Source organism: Cupressus sempervirens, chromosome 1, assembly GCF_028749045.1.
Source record: "Cupressus sempervirens isolate cs-2001-9-10 chromosome 1, ASM2874904v1, whole genome shotgun sequence".
Taxonomy (NCBI): Eukaryota; Viridiplantae; Streptophyta; class Pinopsida; order Cupressales; family Cupressaceae; genus Cupressus; species Cupressus sempervirens.
In genome coordinates, this window is record NC_143118.1 from 498219512 (window position 1) to 498239729 (window position 20218).

General features: G+C 36.3%; 1 protein-coding gene across 1 annotated transcript in view; it reads right to left on the reverse strand.

Annotated features, from left to right (window-relative positions):
• Positions 1-20218, reverse strand: part of LOC149578418 (Calcium-binding EF hand family protein) — a 120079-nt gene that overhangs the window by 76691 nt on the left and 23170 nt on the right. The window contains exons 5-6 of the mRNA XM_089829019.1: positions 17298-17372; positions 2265-2336 (exon numbers count right to left, since the gene is read on the reverse strand). Coding sequence (XP_089685145.1) covers positions 2265-2336; positions 17298-17372 — 147 coding nt within the window. The remainder of the gene's footprint in view (positions 1-2264; positions 2337-17297; positions 17373-20218) is intronic.

Below are 20218 nucleotides of genomic sequence, written 5' to 3' on the forward strand. Positions count from 1 at the left end.
TCTTGAATACCATGCCCTAAGAGGCTTGTGTGAGTCCATAGAGGGCACTTTTAATGTGCACACGAAATTTGGTCTTTCTAAAAGCTGCAACTCTCTGTATTTAAAAATGCTGATTTCACATTCATTTGATATTCTTTCAAATTCTTCAATGTTGATAATCTAGAAACTTTTTGATTGCCTCCAATCTTGCTAGTAGAACAAATGTCATTCTGGATTACTTTCTCATCTTCATTTAACTTGTTTCTAAACACTCATTTGGTTCCCATGGCATTCTTGTCCTTAGGCTTTGGAACCAGCTATGTTAGTGCTTCCGCTGTTGCATCTAACCAACCTCTATCTTTTCTAACTTTTACAATGTTGTTCATTTTTTTAGAACAGGGCAAAGTGTAATTCATTTAATTTCTCCATCCTTTTTTGGCTCCGAACAACACTGTCTATAATTATGATTATTTAGTCTTTAGAATGATTCTTCTATACATATATTGTACCTTCATCTCCACTATGGAATTTTCCATCATTGTCATCCTTGTCTGTTACTTCAGTTGGATTGTATTGTCACATTAGCACTTTCCACTATTCTTCTCAGCCTTCTATTATAACATTTGTATGTCTTGATTATCATGGAATGACCAAGAAATGTACTTTCATCGAATCTAGCATCAAACTTACCCAAATTTCATCATCCCTTTTGATATAGCAATTATTTCCAAATATTCTGGGATGCCAAATTGATGGTGAACTTCCCTTCCATAGCTCACGTGGAGTCCTCATGGTCCTTGTCTTCATTTCTACTCCATTCAATAATGTATAACACTCACTGGACAGCTTCTCTCCAACACATATTTGGTGTCTCAACCTGACTTGAAATTGTTCTTGCCATCTCCTATATAGTCCTATTATTTCTTTCTGCTACTCGATATTTCTAAGGAATTCTAGTTGTAGAATATTGTATCTGGATTCCATACATCTCACAAAGTCCTCCATATCTGTCAGTGATAAATTCTCTGCTTCTATCTGATCCTAAACACTTGATTGTTCTACAGGTCTCATTATCTACCATTGCTTTGAATGCTTTAAACTTTTGACAAAAAAGTTCTGATTGTTATTTAAGAAAAGTAATACAAGTCATTTTAGAATAATAATCAATATGCATTATAAAAATAAACTCTTTGTCCTGATTCATCATCAGAATCCTGATCTTCTTGGTTCTTGGACACTTTCAAATCGTGTACAGATAAATTTAATCCTCACCAATCTTCTTACACTTTTGACATCAGTGACACTGTTCAACATTCCAATCATTGAGGCCACGTATGTATTCTTATGCCAAGCCCTTATAAAGCTTACATTTATTGTCCCTGCACCACATGTTAAGTCTAGATCCACGTCCCTCATGGATCTTGCCCCGTGACCCAATGGTATGATGATGAACATCTCATGCTGAATGCTTATTTTTTTGTCGATGATTTTTATATGTTTATGTGCATAAATTGAGTAGGTTTACTGATGATGCAAGATTCAGTTTATAATACATATGTTGCTTCCTTAGAAGTGTTATTTGCAAATAATGTCAAATCAGACTGCATAATATAATGGACCCCTTCATAAAATGGATATAACTATATTGAAGGTGCAGCACTAGATAGAGGACACCACTAAGACTCTAGAAGAAGTGACAACATTCGACCAAGAACCTATCAACTCAACCAAGAACGTATCAACAGAATTCAAAACTAAAATTATTATGTTAATTACTCTTTGCAGTATATGTTGAGAGATGTCAAAGAGCTTGAGTACATTGAGAAAATTAATTTCTGTGAGCAGATATATATTCCTATTTTCCCATGTTACTTTATAAAGCCTTTTTTATATTATTTAGCGAAGCATTTAAATAGTTGTGCACCATCAAAATCAATTCCTTACCAAGTCATCAATGCAAATCAGAAAATTTAGATTACAAAAAAACCATTTGCAATTCTAAGATATTTCTTGCATTTTTCATTTTCTTTAGGTATTTCTTCCCCAATTGTTGAAATAGATGCAAAGGACTTAGGAGAGAAGATACAGATGAATTGCAGATCTATCTCAATGTGGTGTGGTGTATACATTAATAAATAAAATGTCATGGGTAGTGAGCTATATAGCAACAAATGTTGGTTATAAACAGCCCCATAAGTAAGGGGAAAAGACAGACCATCAAAAACTTCAGCATTAAGAACAGCAATTGAATTGAGAGGAATTAATTGGTATAAAATATAAATTACTTCTCGTTTATCTGCAGCTGCTCTCTCTGTGATTTCATTGAGCCGATTGTCGCACCTACTCTTGTACAGAACCTGAAAAGCAAAATTTCAAACTTAAAAATCTGACACCCATGCATCCTTGCTTCAATGATTGAATACCAAAGAAAGAAATTATTAAAGGACAATGCAAATGCCAAAGCAATTATGAAATAACTTGCAGAGTTCCAAGGGCCTCCCAGACATTTTTTGTCAATAAGAAAACTTGCAAGAGAGAGGGAGAACAAGAAATTTTATGCTAAAAATTTTGCCACTCCTAGTTAACTTGCATTGTTTGTTATCCCTTACAACAATAAACAGGATGCTCATAGCATTTATGCACATTTGCATTGAAGCAATTTCTATATATAAAAACAGCAATTTGTGCATTTCTCCTTTCAAGACACTTGTTTCATAAAATCCTTTATATTGACCAAGAAAATCGATTTCAGAAAGTACATTACAAAACCCTTTCAAAGCATCTGAGATGTGATAGTAATGGCAGAAATCATTAGGAACATGACCAAATTTAAAATCCTCTTTGACACAATACAAAACAGCCCATAACTCCACTAGGCTTGGCAAAGTTGTGATGCAGCCAAATATGAAACTGTTCTAATTACTGTGGTTCAAACTTCAAATCATTCACATTGCAAATGGTTCAAGGCCAAGCCACAGTTCAAAAGCTCAAAACTAGAAAAAATCTTAGCATATTAAAAATAGTGCATATATTTATAAAGTAAAATTCAAAAACAAGCAAAATTCTGAATCCAGACAACTATATGTAGCTTCCATTAATTTTGGACAAAAATCATGACCGAATTTAAAATCCCCCTTGACACAATACTAAACAGCCCATAACTCCACTAGGCTTGGCAAAGTTGTGATGCAGCCAAATTTGAAACTGTTCTAATTACTGTGGTTGAAACTTCAAATCATTCACATTGCAAATGGTTCAAGGCCAAGCCACAGTTCAAATGCTCAAAACTAGAAAAAATCTTGGCACTTTAAAAATATTACATATATTTATAAAGTAAAATTCAAAAACAAGCAAAATACTGAATCTAGACAACCATATGTAGCTTTCATTAATTTTGGACAAAAAACAGGGTGCAATATACAACATAGTGAGTTCTATGGGCCCATACATTATAGGAAATTCTCAGTGCCCACAAGTTTTCACCACATTAACTTGCGGTCTTTCTCCAAAGTATTTTTAAAACAAACCATATTTTTTGGGGTAAACTCAAAGAAAATTTGGCATGTTTGACAGATTGACATGCCAAAAATATGAAAATATTGTGAAGACAAGCTATTTTGTCTTTCAAAATATTGTTTTTTGCATTAAAAAACTTCTTAAAGACTTTAAACATTCTTTAAGCTGTGATATTGCTATCAGGATTCAACTGTGTAGTTTTCAAGTCAAGCATATCGGCCCGTGTTTCATGAGTAGTGGTTCAACAAGAACCCATCTCTCAAATTTTACTTGCTATGGAAAATATCTCCTACTTATCAATTGATGAGCTTAAGTAGGTTTCTAATGAATGGTTCCTAAGGCATAACACTCACAGAAGGTTTTGCAAATAGTATTGCAAAAAAAGTGGGCTTAATCTTGGAGGAAACTCTGTGGTTGAGCGTGGTTGAGCGTGCTTGGTATAGGGATGGGTGACCTTAAGTCCCAATGCTTAAGTGTTCCATTCATTCTCATGAGAGATGGGCTCTTGTTGAACCACTACCCAAGAAACATGGGTCAATGTGTTTGACTCAAAAATTACACAGCTGAATCCTAATAGCAATATCACAATGTCAATTGTTGTTGAAAATGTCTCCTACTTATCAATTGGTGAGATTAAGAGGCTTTCCAATGAATGGTTCATAAGGCACAACACTTGCTGAAGGTTTTGCGAATGGGGTTGCAAGAAAAGTGGGCTTAACCTTGAAGGGAACTTCATGGTTGAGCGCATTTGAGCTGAAGTACTACTAAGATGGATGACCTCTTGGGAAATCTGGGAGCTTCACCTATGTGAGAATCACCTAGATGAAAGAGTACTATGCAGACCATGGAGTTGCTGATCTTGCAGCTGAGCAAACAAAATCGGTAACTGGAAATAGGTTATATGTTGATCATGTTAACTGTAAGTTATCTTCCTAGAATTGAGATAACCTTGTAGCTAACACACCAGATCTGGATAGTTTGGATTGTTTCAATGTGTGTAAAATACTATAATGATTGATGAACCATCTAGAACTTGAAGTGTGCATTGTTTTCTAATGTTATGTTATAAAATCGAAGGATCAATTGTGCAGCATATTATGCTATCTTGTATTGTGTTAGTTCTAAATTAATTTCCTAAAAGGCATATTACAATAACCCTAAAGAATATTATGATCATTCAATGAAGCTCTACCAAAAATCCCATCTGTTTTTCTAGACCCACTTCCCATTCCAATATTTCCCTCTCAAAATAAATACTCTTCCTCAAAGAAACATGAGCTCCTCAACTTGAACCACTCATTCTGAATATGAATTAATGCCAAGAATAACCTGCTCATCTATTATTTAAACAGAAAATTAGGAGTCAAATGGTAAGCCACTGTATGAACATTTTAATGAAGATTCTTGTTACATTTTTCTTCAATCATGCATATCAATTAGTTATACCAGAGTAGCCAAATATGCCTCTACCCCTCTCCAAGTGGGCATATTCGAGATACAGGTGCCATACTGTGCAGATGGATGTCCTATGTGATATTATTTTTTTTTAAACTAATGTAAATCTTCCTCAACACAATTTCAAAAAAATTCAACCATGCAACAAGACAAATGAAATGCTTTCCTTCTGTTTCAACAACCAATTGTTTTAAATTATCTTCCAATGCAACTCTGCTACCTTCTACTTATTGTATATCAGTAAAATCCACTTATAAATAATTATGTATCTGTATTGCTTTTAAGTTTTTAAGTAATGAAAATCTCCTCTAATAACTTTGAAAATTGTGTTTGTAATATTCTCCATCTACCAAGCATAGAACCCCAACTAAAGATTATTGTCACCTAACCAACTGTATAAATTTCTACAATAAGAAACTAGGAGATGATAATTTAAAAGTAAATCAGAAACTAATAATGGAGTTACCTACTTTGTAAGTCCTATACATCATGTTTAAATTTACCCCAAGTTATCGGATTCCCCTATTTGAGGCCGGGTTTTGGTCCCAGACTGAGTTTGGTCCCAGTGCAAAACTAATTCTCCTATGGGTGCACACCAAGTGCAGCCCAAGCTGGATTTGATCAAAATCTTCCGGTCTTATTCACTTCCAGGTGCGGCCCAGGCACCCAAGCCCAAGCCAGAGCAAACTCAACTGAACTTAGGCACTCCCGTGGCTGTACGTACCAAAAATGGGCCTTGCATGCCTTAAAAATATGTTGTCCCCAATAAAATCTCAAACAAGCATAATTCCACCTATTAAACTCTTCTTTGCCCATTTGGAGACTTGAATTTTATCATTTTGCAAATCATCAATAAAGTAAATAGGGAATTTTATTTATAACTTTTTTGGCAATCATAAACTTATGAGTATCATGATTCTAAAATCTTATTTATAACTATAAAGTTTGAACATTTAAATATAAATATATAAGATATCAATGTGTAGTATCCCTTTCTAGATATTTTACTAAAAAACCCTTGATATAAACGTGCAGAATAAAACCGAACAAAAAACCAATATTTGATATAAATTCCAGAACATTAATCGATTTGTAACCAACAGATTTGTATACAATAAAACCTATGTTACCCCAAGTTTCCGAGACGAGGGGACGGGGTGATGAGGAAATGGGTTTCCGGGACGGTTTTTTTTTGCGGAAACAGGGGACGACAGGGGACGGCTATATATATATATGAATTTTATCTGAATTTTCAAATATATTCATCAATTCTACATTCATCATAGCAACATAGTTTAAAATTATCAATTTCATTCATCAAATAAATCCATCAATGATCATAGAGCATAGCAATCAGCATCTAATCGAATCATCGTAGAAAATTCTAAATAGCATCATTTTCAATCATCATTTAAGTACTTAAGATACCATTAGCACATAATGAAATGAGTCAAATAAGAGAATGAAAAACATCAACTCTCAATAAAATGGAAACATTGAATAGATAAAGACTCAAACTTTAAAGTTTTAAACTTTTGAAGTATCAACTATAGTGTATCAATGATCATATAATATTATAATGTCAAGACAGAACACTCCAAGTCTGAAACATCAAAGTCAAAATGAAAACAAAAGATACTAAGGCAGCTGCCCCTAATCATCCATATCAAAGTCACTGTCACTATCATCCTGAGCTTCAAAATGAAAACAAAGATGGTATGATAGTTGCCCCTAATCATTCATTTTATAATATATTTTATAAAAAAATTGACTTCTACATGTCCGAGCCTGCAGATGACTGGAAAATCATTTTTTTAATGGTTTCTTTGAGTTTAATAAAGTTTAATAGGAAACCTTTTATGCAGTCCCCGAGACGTTAGGAAACGGAAAAACAATCCCCGAAACAATCAACGTGGTTCGGAAACTCGTTGACCATTTCCGAAGTTTCGGGGACGCGTTTCCTGTTTTCTTCTCCAAGTGGGGATGCCTGGGAAACATCCCCTGCCATCCCCCCGTCCCCGAAACCGTCCCCATTTACGAAACTTCAGGTTTAGGGGTGGAAACGCGTCCCCGGGTAACATAGAATAAAACTCAGAAAAGTTTGTTTATTTCCTCTAATATTCAGAAGTACATATATAAACCAAGAGTTAACATAAATAACCGCTAAATACGTTACTATATTATATAACAGCAACACAATAACATGCAACAATCCAAATAATCCAATCTTATAAACAGAAATAACAGTCAGATTGGCAAATGCAGATTAAACCTGTAAGAAGGCTAGGTTTGCGTCCAACCTCCAAAAGCTTCTTCAAGAGTTTGTGTCCTTGAAGAACCAGACATTATTTTCAGCGCCTAGATTAATATTTGTTTATAAATAGTATTCTCTTCATAACTCCCCATGCAGAGCTTGTTGTACCTTTATCACTTTTCCCAATGTGATGCATGCCCTTTTAGGCAATGTGGGATAAAACACCTTTTTTGTTCTTTAGTCACTTAAGTGAACATAATACCTTCTTAAAATAAAGTGACAAGTTAAATGAACTCATAAAGTCACTTAGTCAGTAAACCATATAATCATCAGGCATCAAAATAACTAACCAAATGAACTCGGATAAGCACATGCAATAGCTCCTTGGAAAACTCTCGGCAAGACGCTTCCAAACCAAGATTGAGATATCAAGAATTCTGAGCTTTGTTTACTTACTAAAAATGGTAAGCATCCGAACAACCTGCCAAAACTGCTCTAATGGGGCTTGAATATAGAAAAGTCTAGGCCAAATCTCAAACTGAACCCCGTAAAGAACTTTTTCGCCACTGAAACCTAGGCGAAATGAGCCGACAACACAGAATTATAATGTCCCAAAAAAAGGTACATTACAAAGCCTCCCTTCTCAAAGATTGCTTGCCCTCAAGCAATCCGCTCATACCTGTAAAAACCAAATGCCAGGATCCCATACTCGTTTCGAGAAAGACGTTCTACTCCTTAGCAGATGTACCCCAGCATGCATCTTCCCAAACTCAGAATGGTGAAACAATACAATAAGGATCAATGTGCCAAATAATTGAATGTCAGGGTTCCAAGTCTCACCATAAAGGGACACCAACTGCCATGTGCTACTGCCCTATGTGCCAATACCCTTTGTCAAAGTGAATGCCTCACTCCATGAGTGACCTTGTGAATCTCTATTGTCAAGTGAAGATGGGAGCTCAACAATATAACAATATCCACCCCAAGATGATAGCAACCAAATTCTCCAATTAGCTCCTCGATAAAAAGCAATACATAGGGATGCTCCACCTGGATCCCAAATTAGAACTCGTATGCTGTCTGAGATACCACCAACCAACTCCTATAATACTTGTACCACTATACCACTCCTATAATATCTGTACCGATGTCAATGACAGATCCGGCCAATCCGACTCCACCACCATATCACCCGGGTGAAAAAGGAGTAATCTTAATCTCTAGAACTCTGATGTGTCAGAAGGCTGAAACACACAAATCATAATCCTATGACTGTGTAACAACATAGCATAATCCACCAGATGTAAGATACTATCAACACTTGAATCCTCAATCACCCAATCAACATGATCCTAGGTAAAGGAAGGAGTGGTTGATGAATCACCAACATCATGAATGTTAATACTATCTTCACTATACTACTAAATAAAAAATGTAGACACCTCATGAGGAACGTAATGTATGTTCTCTCCGCTCATCTACAAATAACTCATTGACCCCTGAAGGCCAATTAGAATCAGCAAATATAATATTAACATACACAGGCAAATCACTGATAGCTAGAATATGCCAACAAGTAAAACCACCAATCAACAAGTAGGCCGTGGCCATCTCATAAGAGTTGAGTGATAAAACTTTGGGTAAGCTGAAAAATCCCTCAGAGCATGCTAAGGATAAATCTGAACTTCTGACTCCGGCATAAGTATCCTTGCTTATGTCAAAGTCTTCATAAAAGGAAGGTTCACCATTAATTGAAATCTCTGATTTATCCTCACTTGTATCACTAACCATGTGCTCATGTGAAAATGTAAAGTTGCTGTCATAAAAATCAGAAATTCTAGACTTGTCAACTTGCTGATCCATACAATTTTTCTCATCATAGAAAGTCTCAGACAGGGAACAAGTGATTGAATCACATTGTTTGCCTTCACATTTACCCACTTTATGAATTCCTTCAATGATTTGCATGATTTCTTGTGCCCTTAAACCACAATTATCTTCTTCATGAGTGGCTGCCCCACTCGTCTGATTTTCAGCTTTGTGGATGGAGTAATGTGTTAAGCTCAATTGAAGGTATACCTCATCTACCTCACTATCCTTGTCCTTTCCAAATTTTATTGCTAGATCTCTATCCATTAATAGTTGCAAGTAATCATATTTTATCATTTTCAAGGTTTCAAAAATAGTATGTAAAAGAGGACTTATGACACCACATACATTTTGATGTATCTCTTCTATCGCAATCTTCCACATGAGATCCTCAATCAATTTGGAAGAATCATCCATCCTCATCAACACTCGGACAACCTTGTCCACTTTGACCAAAAGCATATCCAATAAGTCAAGAAGTGATAATGGTTTTTGACTACCTCCTTCGAACACAAGCGGGTTGTTCTCCATAGAATCTTCTAATTTTTCATCACCTAGGGAGACAATAGTTTCAGATATGTCCTCTAACTCAACGTGTGCTAGATCATCTACCCTGCCAACATTGTGGTCCATTTGCTCCTCCTCAAAACTTGACATAATTTCCAACCTAGTATCATCATAAAATTCATCCAAGTTAATTTCCATGTCACCAAATAAGATGTTGGTGTTTTCCATGTCTAAATAAGATGGGGAATTGCCAATGTTGGTTGTTTGGTCAATTCTTCTACATGGGCCATCAACATACTCATTAGAAGGACTAGTGTAAACAGCTTCATAAGATACTCCTGCCCCCAAACTACCTATTAGTATACTTGTGCCATTATTAGTATTTTGCACATTATCATACGAAGGTTGCTCTTCTTTTTTTGTACTATTATCAAGTTGATTAATGTCTTCCTCATGCAAATTTCTATAATTGTCCTTTGCAAGGAGATTTCGAGCCAAATCATACCATTTGTTTCTTATCATATCCGTCTGTTTTGCAGCTCTAGCTGAAAGTTCACATAATCAATGAAAAGAAATTCTTTTTGAAGTTTTGACGAAAATTTGTTATAATCATCGTACAATCTCCTTACTTCAGTTTTAATATCAAGTTGGAAGTCTCGGGCTAGCTAGTGCTGCCTGTTTGTGTCTTTCAAGACATATTTTGGTTTTTCTGGAACTGCATCTTTGGGTGCTTCGACAGCATTCTTTGGACAATCTTTTGCAATATGTCCCTCTTCTCCACATTTACAACAGCCATGGCCTCTACGACGATATTAATTCCAGATTTTAGATGCACTATGACTGAAATCTACAGTCTCTTCTCTCTGCAAGAAGTCCATTTGATTTAGCGCCCCCATTGTTTTGGTTTTTGTTGCCACAGAAAAGCCCTTTTGATACAACTGCTGCTTTGAAAGGTAATGCATCTAAAAATATTAGGATAACACCCATGAAAAAGAGTCTAGTTGTAGTTCTCTCCAAGATTTGTTGCTTAGTTCACTTAGCAAGCTCAGTACCACTGATTCCTGAGATGGCGATAGTTTGAAGTATTCCACATTTGGGAAGACCATAGGGTTTATTGTTCATATCCATCCACATAAATCTTTGAAGCAGTTGTTGGAAGAACAACATTATGCATATTCAGGTTGTTACAAGCACTTGGATATAGCAAAAGATTTGATGGAAGAATTTGTGCAAACTTTGGGCTAGGGAAAACCACGTCTTTGTGAGTATCTTGGACAACTACTCTCCACTTCATGCCACTTAAATGAAACTTCAGTACTGCCAGCTCGAGTTCTATAACACTGGGACTTCACTCCACGTCCTATTTGTCAGTTATCAAAATCATATGTAGATTCCATTTATGACCCACCCATGCTTCGTGATAGCGCAATTAATCCCTTTATATTTTCAAAGGTACCTGTACTGGTTCGTGTTATGGAGATGCAAAGAAACTAAGCAAAATGCTTGCATGTATGCCATGCCCATCTCGAACAACAATACAACGCAGTCTTCCACCAAATAGGATCAAACAAACTTAAACTCAATATTCATATCACAAAATCTATAACAGTGAGATGATATTACTCAAGACTATACTCAGAATACAAAATGACAACCTGACAGTATTGGAAACGTTTAAATAGTGCAGAAGGAACATAAGGTAACAGACTTGTGTTGTTGTGGGTAAGTTGGGCAAGGTTTACCATTGATATAACCTTCAAACTACCATCAATCCGTATACTCCGACCAACTACTGCCTTGCTACATCCTTCAACAGTTGTTTCGGCTGAACGAAGCCTTCTCAACCCATGAAGGGGGAAATGATCAATGTCGTGACCAATTGTATATGTCGTGGGGACCCTAGATATAACCTCAACATTCAACTCCAATTGCAACTCGTGCATTTGAAGAAAATCCAACTCCCATGATGTGGTGAACAAACTGGGGCGAGGTTTATGCATGACTTAATCTTTCAACCCAACACCAATTCTTGTGTGTATTCTGCTCAGGCAAGAACTGTACTGGTTCGAATACTATACTAAAACCACTAAATTCTGCACTGGAACGTGACTGGGAGAGGCAGTTGATTAACGTATAGCAATGCCACTAGATTACATAGCAACTAGAGTTCTGTCCTTGTCTCAACAAATGCTACCAACATTCACGTTTTGCCCTCAAATGTCATCTACAACCTGCCACATGCTGGACCCAATTGTTATGCTTATTCCATACATTTCCATGTTACCCCTACGGCTGGAATACTGAACTATTACTGGCGGATGGTGATAACATCTCAACTCCGACTGCAATATTCTTATTATCTCCCAAAACGTTGTCTCTACTATGATCCTCTGGTGATGCTCCCTATGATTAAATCTGACTGAGCTAAAGGAAACGATGCTCATAGGGTCATTACCTTGCTGCTGTAGATGACTTCTTCACTTCTTCCTACTGTCCAACTCCATTTCAGTCAGTTGATGTCCTCGGCTATTGCTCTCAAACTCCTTGCGTGAGTATAAGTCTGTGGCGTTTACTCAGGCCCAACAACCAATGTGTGTAGTTGGGTTGTTGCTCAAAGAAAACCTACAGAGTTTACTACAATCACCAAATAACTGCTATCTACTTAAAATGAACTTGCTCACTGTTACTCCAGAATAGTTTGTACTTGAATACTAGGACGTCTAGTATCCCATTATTGTTTCAATGTAGCCCTTCAAACTGGTAGAATAACTAGGCTCTGTTATAGTTTCACAAGCTAGCAGGAAAACTAGCTCTGATACCATTGTAGTATCCCTTTCCAGATATTTTACTAAAAAACCCTTGATATAAACGTGCAAATTAAAACCAAACAGAACACCAATATTTGATATAAATTCCAAAACTTCAATTGATTTGTAACCAACAGATTTGTATACAATAAAACTCAAAAAAGTTTGTTTATTTCCTCTAATATTCAGAAGTACATATATAAACCAAGAGTTAACATAAATAACCGCCAAATACATTACTGCATTATATAACAACAATACAATAACATGCAACTATCCAAATAATCCAATCTTATAAACAAAAATAACAGTCAAATTGGCAAATGCAGATTAAACCTGTAAGAAGGCTAGGTTTGTGTCCAACCTCCAAAAGCTTCTTCAAGGGTTTGCGTCCTTAAAGAGAGATAACCAGTCACTATTTCTAGCTCCTAGATTAATATTTGTTTATAAATATTATCCTCTTCATAACTCCCTATGCGGAGTCTGTTGTACCTTTATCACTTTACCCAGTGTGATGCACGCCCTTTTAGGCAATGTGGGATAAAACACCAATTTTGTCCTTTAGTCACTTAAGTCAACATAATACCTTCTTAAAATAAAATGACAAGTTAAATAAACTTTTAAAGTCACTTAGGCAGTAAACCATATAATCATCAGGCATCAAAATAACTGACCAAATGAACTCAAATAAACACATGCAATAGCTCGTTGGAAAGCTCTCGGGTAGACGCTTCCAAACCAACACTGAGACACCAAGAATTATGAGCTCTGTTTACTTACTAAAAATAGTAAGCATCAAGACAACCTACCAAAACTGCTCTGATGGGGCTTGAAACTAAAAATGTCTAGGCAAAGTCTCGAACTGAACCCCGTAAAGAACTTTCTCGCCACCAAAACCTAGGCGAAGTGAGCCGACATCACAGAATTATAATGTCCCAAAAAAAGGGGACATTACACAATGTGTGTATAAAAATGTGTCTATATGAAAATACGTGCGTGTACTGATGAACCCAAACCCGATCCCAAGGAAAAAAAAATTGTCGAACCCACATAGCCAATCTTGTGCCGTTTTCACACATGAACCAGAATTGGCAACTTAGAATTTCTCTTGAGTGCCTTATATGTGCTATTGACAAACATATCAAAAATGGTCTTCCCGACTCCCCACCCTTCAGCGTTGTTTGAATAAGGAAAGTCCTCTTACCTCTTGTTCATGAGAACCTGCTTAAGGGACATCAGTGACTATAAAAAGCACAGTATCATAAAATAAGTGGCAATTTATGTAGCTCCTAACCACACAAGGTCCTTTGTCTTGTCATATTATTTCAATAGGTTATTCATCCAAAGGTTTTTGCATGTATTTAATCCATGATGTATTTAATTAAGGGCCAGATGTATTTGATTCATGATGTTCCTAGCCTCTTCCACCATGGGTTCGCACACATCTAATTGTTGCCTATGTTTTCAAGTAGAATATCAACATGAGTGGCACAAGGAATAAAAAATTTAAGAGTGTCGATCCTCAAGAAGTCTCTTTGATTCTACATATGGTGTTGCATTTTCAGTCACAACTTGAACAAAATTCACCAAGCCTACTTTCATGACAGCCTCATCCATATATTGCATGGTCTCAAATTTTTCCACTTTGCAAAAGGCATCAATTGGCTTCAAAAATACCAATTGTACACTAAAGTTACTGACAAGTTGATCAACATTAAGTTTTTGCAATAATTCATTCATTACACAAATAATGCTGCAGTTTTGCAACCAAATCCTTTTCGATCTTCTATCTTGATCCAAGTGTTTTTCACTACTTTATCCAACAACAGCCTCAATTAATTCATCCGGACTAGGTACTTTGATAGCTTTCAGAAATAAAGTCAATGTATTAAACAATGACTCTCAACTCAAGCTTCACATTACCTTGAACGATAACTATTCTAATTCTAAAAACAAGCATTTGTCATCCTAACCTCGAGATGGTTCACCTAGTTCCATGTGGTAACATAATGCAAAAATCAAATGCCAAGAGTATTAAAAGTAATAAAAAACAACCCAATGAATCTGACTGCAACCAACTAGAACAATCTGCAGTGGATGGGCCCCATTAGAAATGGACAAAAACAAAATCTACTACCTCGTTTCCAAGTCTAGAGGAAAATTCACAACTGCAATTGCCTCAACAGTCCTCTTCTTTTCTAGCATATTCTCCCTGGACAAAACAAGGACAACCTTCCCTCTAGTGTAATCTCAAGTTCCCTAAATTACACAACTACACATCTCATCGATGAATTGGGACAAGGAAATATTTGAGGCAATGATGTCTCATCTCATCAATAAGCCACAATAACTGCCACCACAGTTCGTACCCTTATACCTGGCTGTCATTCATCCAATCAGTGTCCCTGGTCATGCCAAAGCTATGGTTGCTTATGGATGTCATCTCTATCTGTAAATTCAAAAAATTGAAACACTAGAAAGAGGGGCAGAGCCAAAAACTTTTGAGATTGTAAAAATCAGCTCTTACATAAAGAAGAAATAATGTATATCTCAAAAATTATGCACCTGGTAGTGCTAGAAAACAACAAGAACGAAACTGAAAAAAAACGAAAAATGAAATTGAAAGTAATATACATTTTCAATCCAGTCAATAAATCTTTTGAATTAATCCAAGATCACTCAGATTTGTCACGATCACCTAAAAAAAGCAACACGAGGAAATCAAAAAGTAAAAAGTACAAGAGCATAATTTTAAATGAGTTGAAAAACAGTCCGTTCACTTATCTAGCCACAGCCTGCAATCAAGCAAGTGCTTCTCTCTAACCTAATCTTGTGACTTGTGTTGGTAGGTATGTAAGGGCATTGAACAGGGGAAGTGGCTCGAGAAGATATCCCCGAGGAGAATGAGTGCACAGCCAGAAAGAAATGGTGGAAAGAAACGGACCGAAAACCTATGTTCTTAATCTTCTCTGCACAATATGTTTTCAACACTATAAGAACTCGTTAATACTATCAATATTAATGTTGAAAGTGTTGTGTTGTGATGGATGAAACGCCCAAGGGTCAGATGAGACATAGTGAAAGCAGCCTAGGCACAACTACATTGCGAGTCTCATTGTTAAGTAGTGCACAGAAACACAGTAGCAAAGGAAAAGCAATGCCTGAGTAGAGAGCCCAAGGCAAAAGCAAAAGCAAATGATAACAAAGGTGGTTGCAGTGATGAACCACAGAGAAAGCATGAAAAGTAGCCAGAGAAAGAGAGGCAAATGGCAAAAAGCAACACGCAAATAGCATCCATCACAAGCTGCAAAGACGATGCAAAAAGCAGAGAAAGCCATGCTTGTAAGGAAAGAAACAAAGAGAGAAACGCAAGGAAGAGCAAACGAACGAACAGAAGTGCCAATACATGATGGCGATAGTAGCAAACAAACAGCCATGAAACACAGCACTAAACACACACAAGAAAACCACAATCAACCAGTTCATGCGGCTGAAAACACCATAGTTGTGTGGGTGGAGAACACCATGGTCGCGCAGGCGCGAACACTAGAGTGATAATCTGCAAAATGTATAACTTGGATAACTTATTGACCCAAGGGATGCTTCCAACAATTTTCTAGTATTAACAGTGAATCCAATGAGCTCATCTCAGGTTTCAATATTAGAATCAAAAGTTGGTTGGTAGGCTTAGATATCCATATATTCAAATCTTCAATCCCTTTATCATGTAACTCTGATTTTTGAAGGATCAATGCCTGGGGCAATTTCCCTTGCATAAGCATATAGACAGTATTAATGAATTCCACACAGGCTCAACAAATGGAGGGATGCATGACTCCTCGTACTGAACGAAACCCAAACTCTCTTTCTCAAAGGATGAAGGTTGCGGAGCAATTATCTCCTCTGCCAGAGAACAGTAGGAGCCCAACCCAATCCATAACATCCCACCCAACTGGGCCTTAGAATTGCAGGACCTCATAAATGCATGCTTAATTACTGACGATAAATTAGGAGGCCCTTGATCTCCAAAGGAACCATACTCGAGCTTCTTCCCAGTATACAGGGTTGCATCCTTTGTCCCTACCAGTAGTTCTCTGAGATAAAGAAATAGAAGTCCTTCCATCTCTACTTCATCAGCCGGGAGTTCAGTTCAATGGTGGAGGATGTCATAGTATGATATAAAACATTTTGTTGAACAAACTGCATTACCAGCCTTGAGCAACCCAGCCAATAGTTGATACTAATCCTGTAAAACAATAGTGAACCCATCTATGCTTCATTGCTATCATACGCTCCCAATTAAATGTCTTCAGTTCCTAAAAATAATCATGTATCCTCTTTATGCAACCAACTTGCAACTTTCTACATGCACACCATTAAATCCCCATAACGTTCACATAGTAGACTCACTTCCTAATGTCATCCCTAAGGCTACTATAGATCCTTATCCATACGCTGAATGGTGACATTAAGGAATTATTGTAATTTCTTTACATCGAAAAGATCTAATAAAGCAAATTAAAAGGGAAGCTTGTGCGCGACACTTTGACAACCTGATTGGTAAAGAAGGAAAATTAATTTTTGCAATCTGATAAGAGGAAATTAAAACACTCTCCATCTTTACGATATGACTATACCATCATGCTATGCCGCTAAAATAAGGCTTGTGACTTTCATATCATTAAAAAAAATTTACTACTTTAGATTTTCGGGAAAAGAATGACTCCAAATTTTCCACTTCCTTGGGTATGATTTGAACAATGCCAAACGTGTATTGAATATGCAGCGAACAAGTGCAAGAGATGATACAGAAGAGTCACTATGAATGCCTTAAAGTCAAATGTGTATGTTGAAAACAATAATCCACATTTCAATTCTGGAAAAGAAGGTATGTTTAATGTGTTCCTTACAAGTTCCTGCAGCTTGGATCGATAATAGTCAATCTTTTCTTTTGAATCCATAATATCCTTTTCCAACTCCTCTACCTGCAAGAAAGAAATGAGAATCAAAAGAAGCAATTAAACGTCAATAACCAGTTATTTAAGAGGGCACCTTTCCAGGCTAATAATCTTCAGCAATAATTTAAAGAGGAAATTCATCACTCGCAAATTTTGAAATGGTAGGAACTATATTTTTTACGACAGTAATAAGAATTTTTGTCAACTTAATCATTCAATTCAAACAATGAAAAGCATTGTCCATTTGCCAATTCCTTCAGGTTTCTTTTCTACTACCTGAGAGGTGATATCTAACAGTTTGAAAGTCATGTATGCTTTGGTTTTACATATACATATATATAACAGAATAACTACTCAAACAAGTTAAGAACTAAGCGAAATTCTGGATACACACTGATTCTCTCCTCAGAATAAGAAGGGCACCTATAGCGTGCCTCAATAGTAAAATCCATTTACTACTTTCTGATAAATTTTTGATCGAATGCATATTCAGACAAGAACAGGTATAGAGTAAACATGTGGTTGGACATAATTGTTGTGTGTTAGTGGTAGCTAAGCTCAACTTGCTCCTATGAATGCAGTCACATGTATTTATATATCCAGCATTAGTGGCAGGTAAGCTTGACTTCATTCATCGTGTGCAGTCACCCTTATTTATATTCAAACATATAAAATATGCCATGTAAAGTTATAAGAATCGTCCTTATCAAATCTTATTTACGTCTATGTAATTAAGACATTCATTGTGAAAGGGTCATGACAAACGTCAGAAGCTGTCATCTTAAGCATCCAACTCTGTGTATTAAAGTAGTTAATAAAGCCACACCCTATGTATTGTTATGTAAACAAAGTGCACAATGTATATTAAATTGTTTCTCATTTGAAAATTTTGCATGCCATCTGACCAAAAATACCACAATTTAATCATGCTGCAGTTTATTAAAGATGTGGTTGGTAGTGACTTGGTATAAGTGTTTATACCAACATTCTGACCCGTGCTCTGTGATCCACCATCAAGGAGAGAAGTAATTTTGTGAACATTTTTGTATTAACAATTTGGATCACACTCTAAGATGAATATTATTTTCCTCTTCCTGATAATAAGCCATATAGAGTGATCAAAAACATTGAGACAAAAACTTTACACAGATTTTACAGAAGCATCCTATTTCACTGTAATGAGCTGGGAAAATTATTATGTCTTTAATTGGTGACAACTTGTTCATATCAACTTCCACCTCAAGGAAGATAAAATTGACACCTATTTTACACCTCATAATTAGTGAGCTTTTTCTTCCTCTTTTACAGATTTGTCTTGTAATGTGATTTGCTACTTTTATGGATTTGTGAATAAATATTAAGGTAGACCTCTCCCACTTTGAGTTTGGAGCCTTGATCTTTGTAAATCTGCACTCTTAAGATGCAGGAGCGATTCCAGATTAATCTTGGCTATTCCTTTTGTTGGAGCTAGTTGTGAATTACTGCCTGTTATTTATAACTTTGCTATCTTCTCGCAAGTTTTATCTTCTTGGTTGCAGGCAGCTGTTGGCAATATCATTTGCCTTATTTAGCAGAAGTTTCAAGTCATTTAACTGTTATTCTGGATGGTCAGTGGCTGGCACTGGTATTGACTGCCTGTTTTTTAGTTTGTTCTATTTCTGTTCTAGGTGACTGCTGTAAGATCTGAGCTCATTTTGGTGGTGGCTCTCATCTCTTTTTGTTCTGGTGTTGATTTTGATGGTGCAGGGAAAGTATTATGGCAGGTGATGGGGTCTGAATGTAAATGGAGAACTCACAAATTCCTTATGTAGCTGACCTAACGCCTGAAAAAGAATACTAATTCTTAAAGGTATTGACTACAATTAAAATTTGTGTCTGAGAATTTGAATTCTTTTCTGTCACCATAGCCCTTCATTGGGACTTGGATCTATAGGAGAGTAATATTGTAGTCATAAAATCTGAATTTCTGGATGGTTGTAAGATTTTTTTGGTTTACAATGCTTGTGAAGATTTAGGAAGAATAAGCTGCTTGTGAAAGCCCATTGGACCAAAACGAAACACCATGGTTGGATTACTTCATTTAGGAGAGACTATTATTTAGAAGGAAATGTTATGCATATCTTAAGAACCCATGAGCTAAACTTTGATTAGAAATAAAACCCAATGAAGGTCAAGCAGATAAACCATTAGCATAACTGAGAGAGAATTACCATAGGTGCAGGATGTGCAGGGATGTGAAGCAATAAGAGAATTGTGGCGGCAAATTTTAAGGAGGACCAAAACTAAACACTGTGGTTGGATTATTTCATTAAGGATCCATGGGGGGAAATTCAATAAAGAAAACACAATGGAGGTTTGCTGGACACTTTGGAGTGAATAAGTAATTAGCACAATTGAGAGAATTTCTATTGGCCTAAAATGGGTAGGGACATAAAGAATATGGTTCAACACTGCAGAATTTGACAATAAGCCCAAAGCAGCAGCCAAAATACCAAATTATACTAGCCATTGCCTATTCCTGAAAAGAAGAGAGGAAGTGAATATGGATTTCATACTTGGGCAGCCAAGAATGCAGAGAGGTAATGATTCATTTAATATTGTTTCTGACCATTTCTCTGTGATAGCAAATCTTATCCCTTATAGGAATTATGTGATGGTTCTAATGTTGCAATTTTTTTCTGCAAGGAAGTGGTAAGAGTGGTTTAGCAAAAATCTATAGTCTCAAACCTAAGTGTGCTCCTACACCCCCTGAACCAGCAAAAGTTTGAACTGGTTCAAAGTTCAGGTCCGGTTCAATGTTTGGTCCAGGCAGGGTTTGATATTTTCCCTGCTGGTTCGAACTGATTTGAAACAAATTCAAACCAGGACAGACC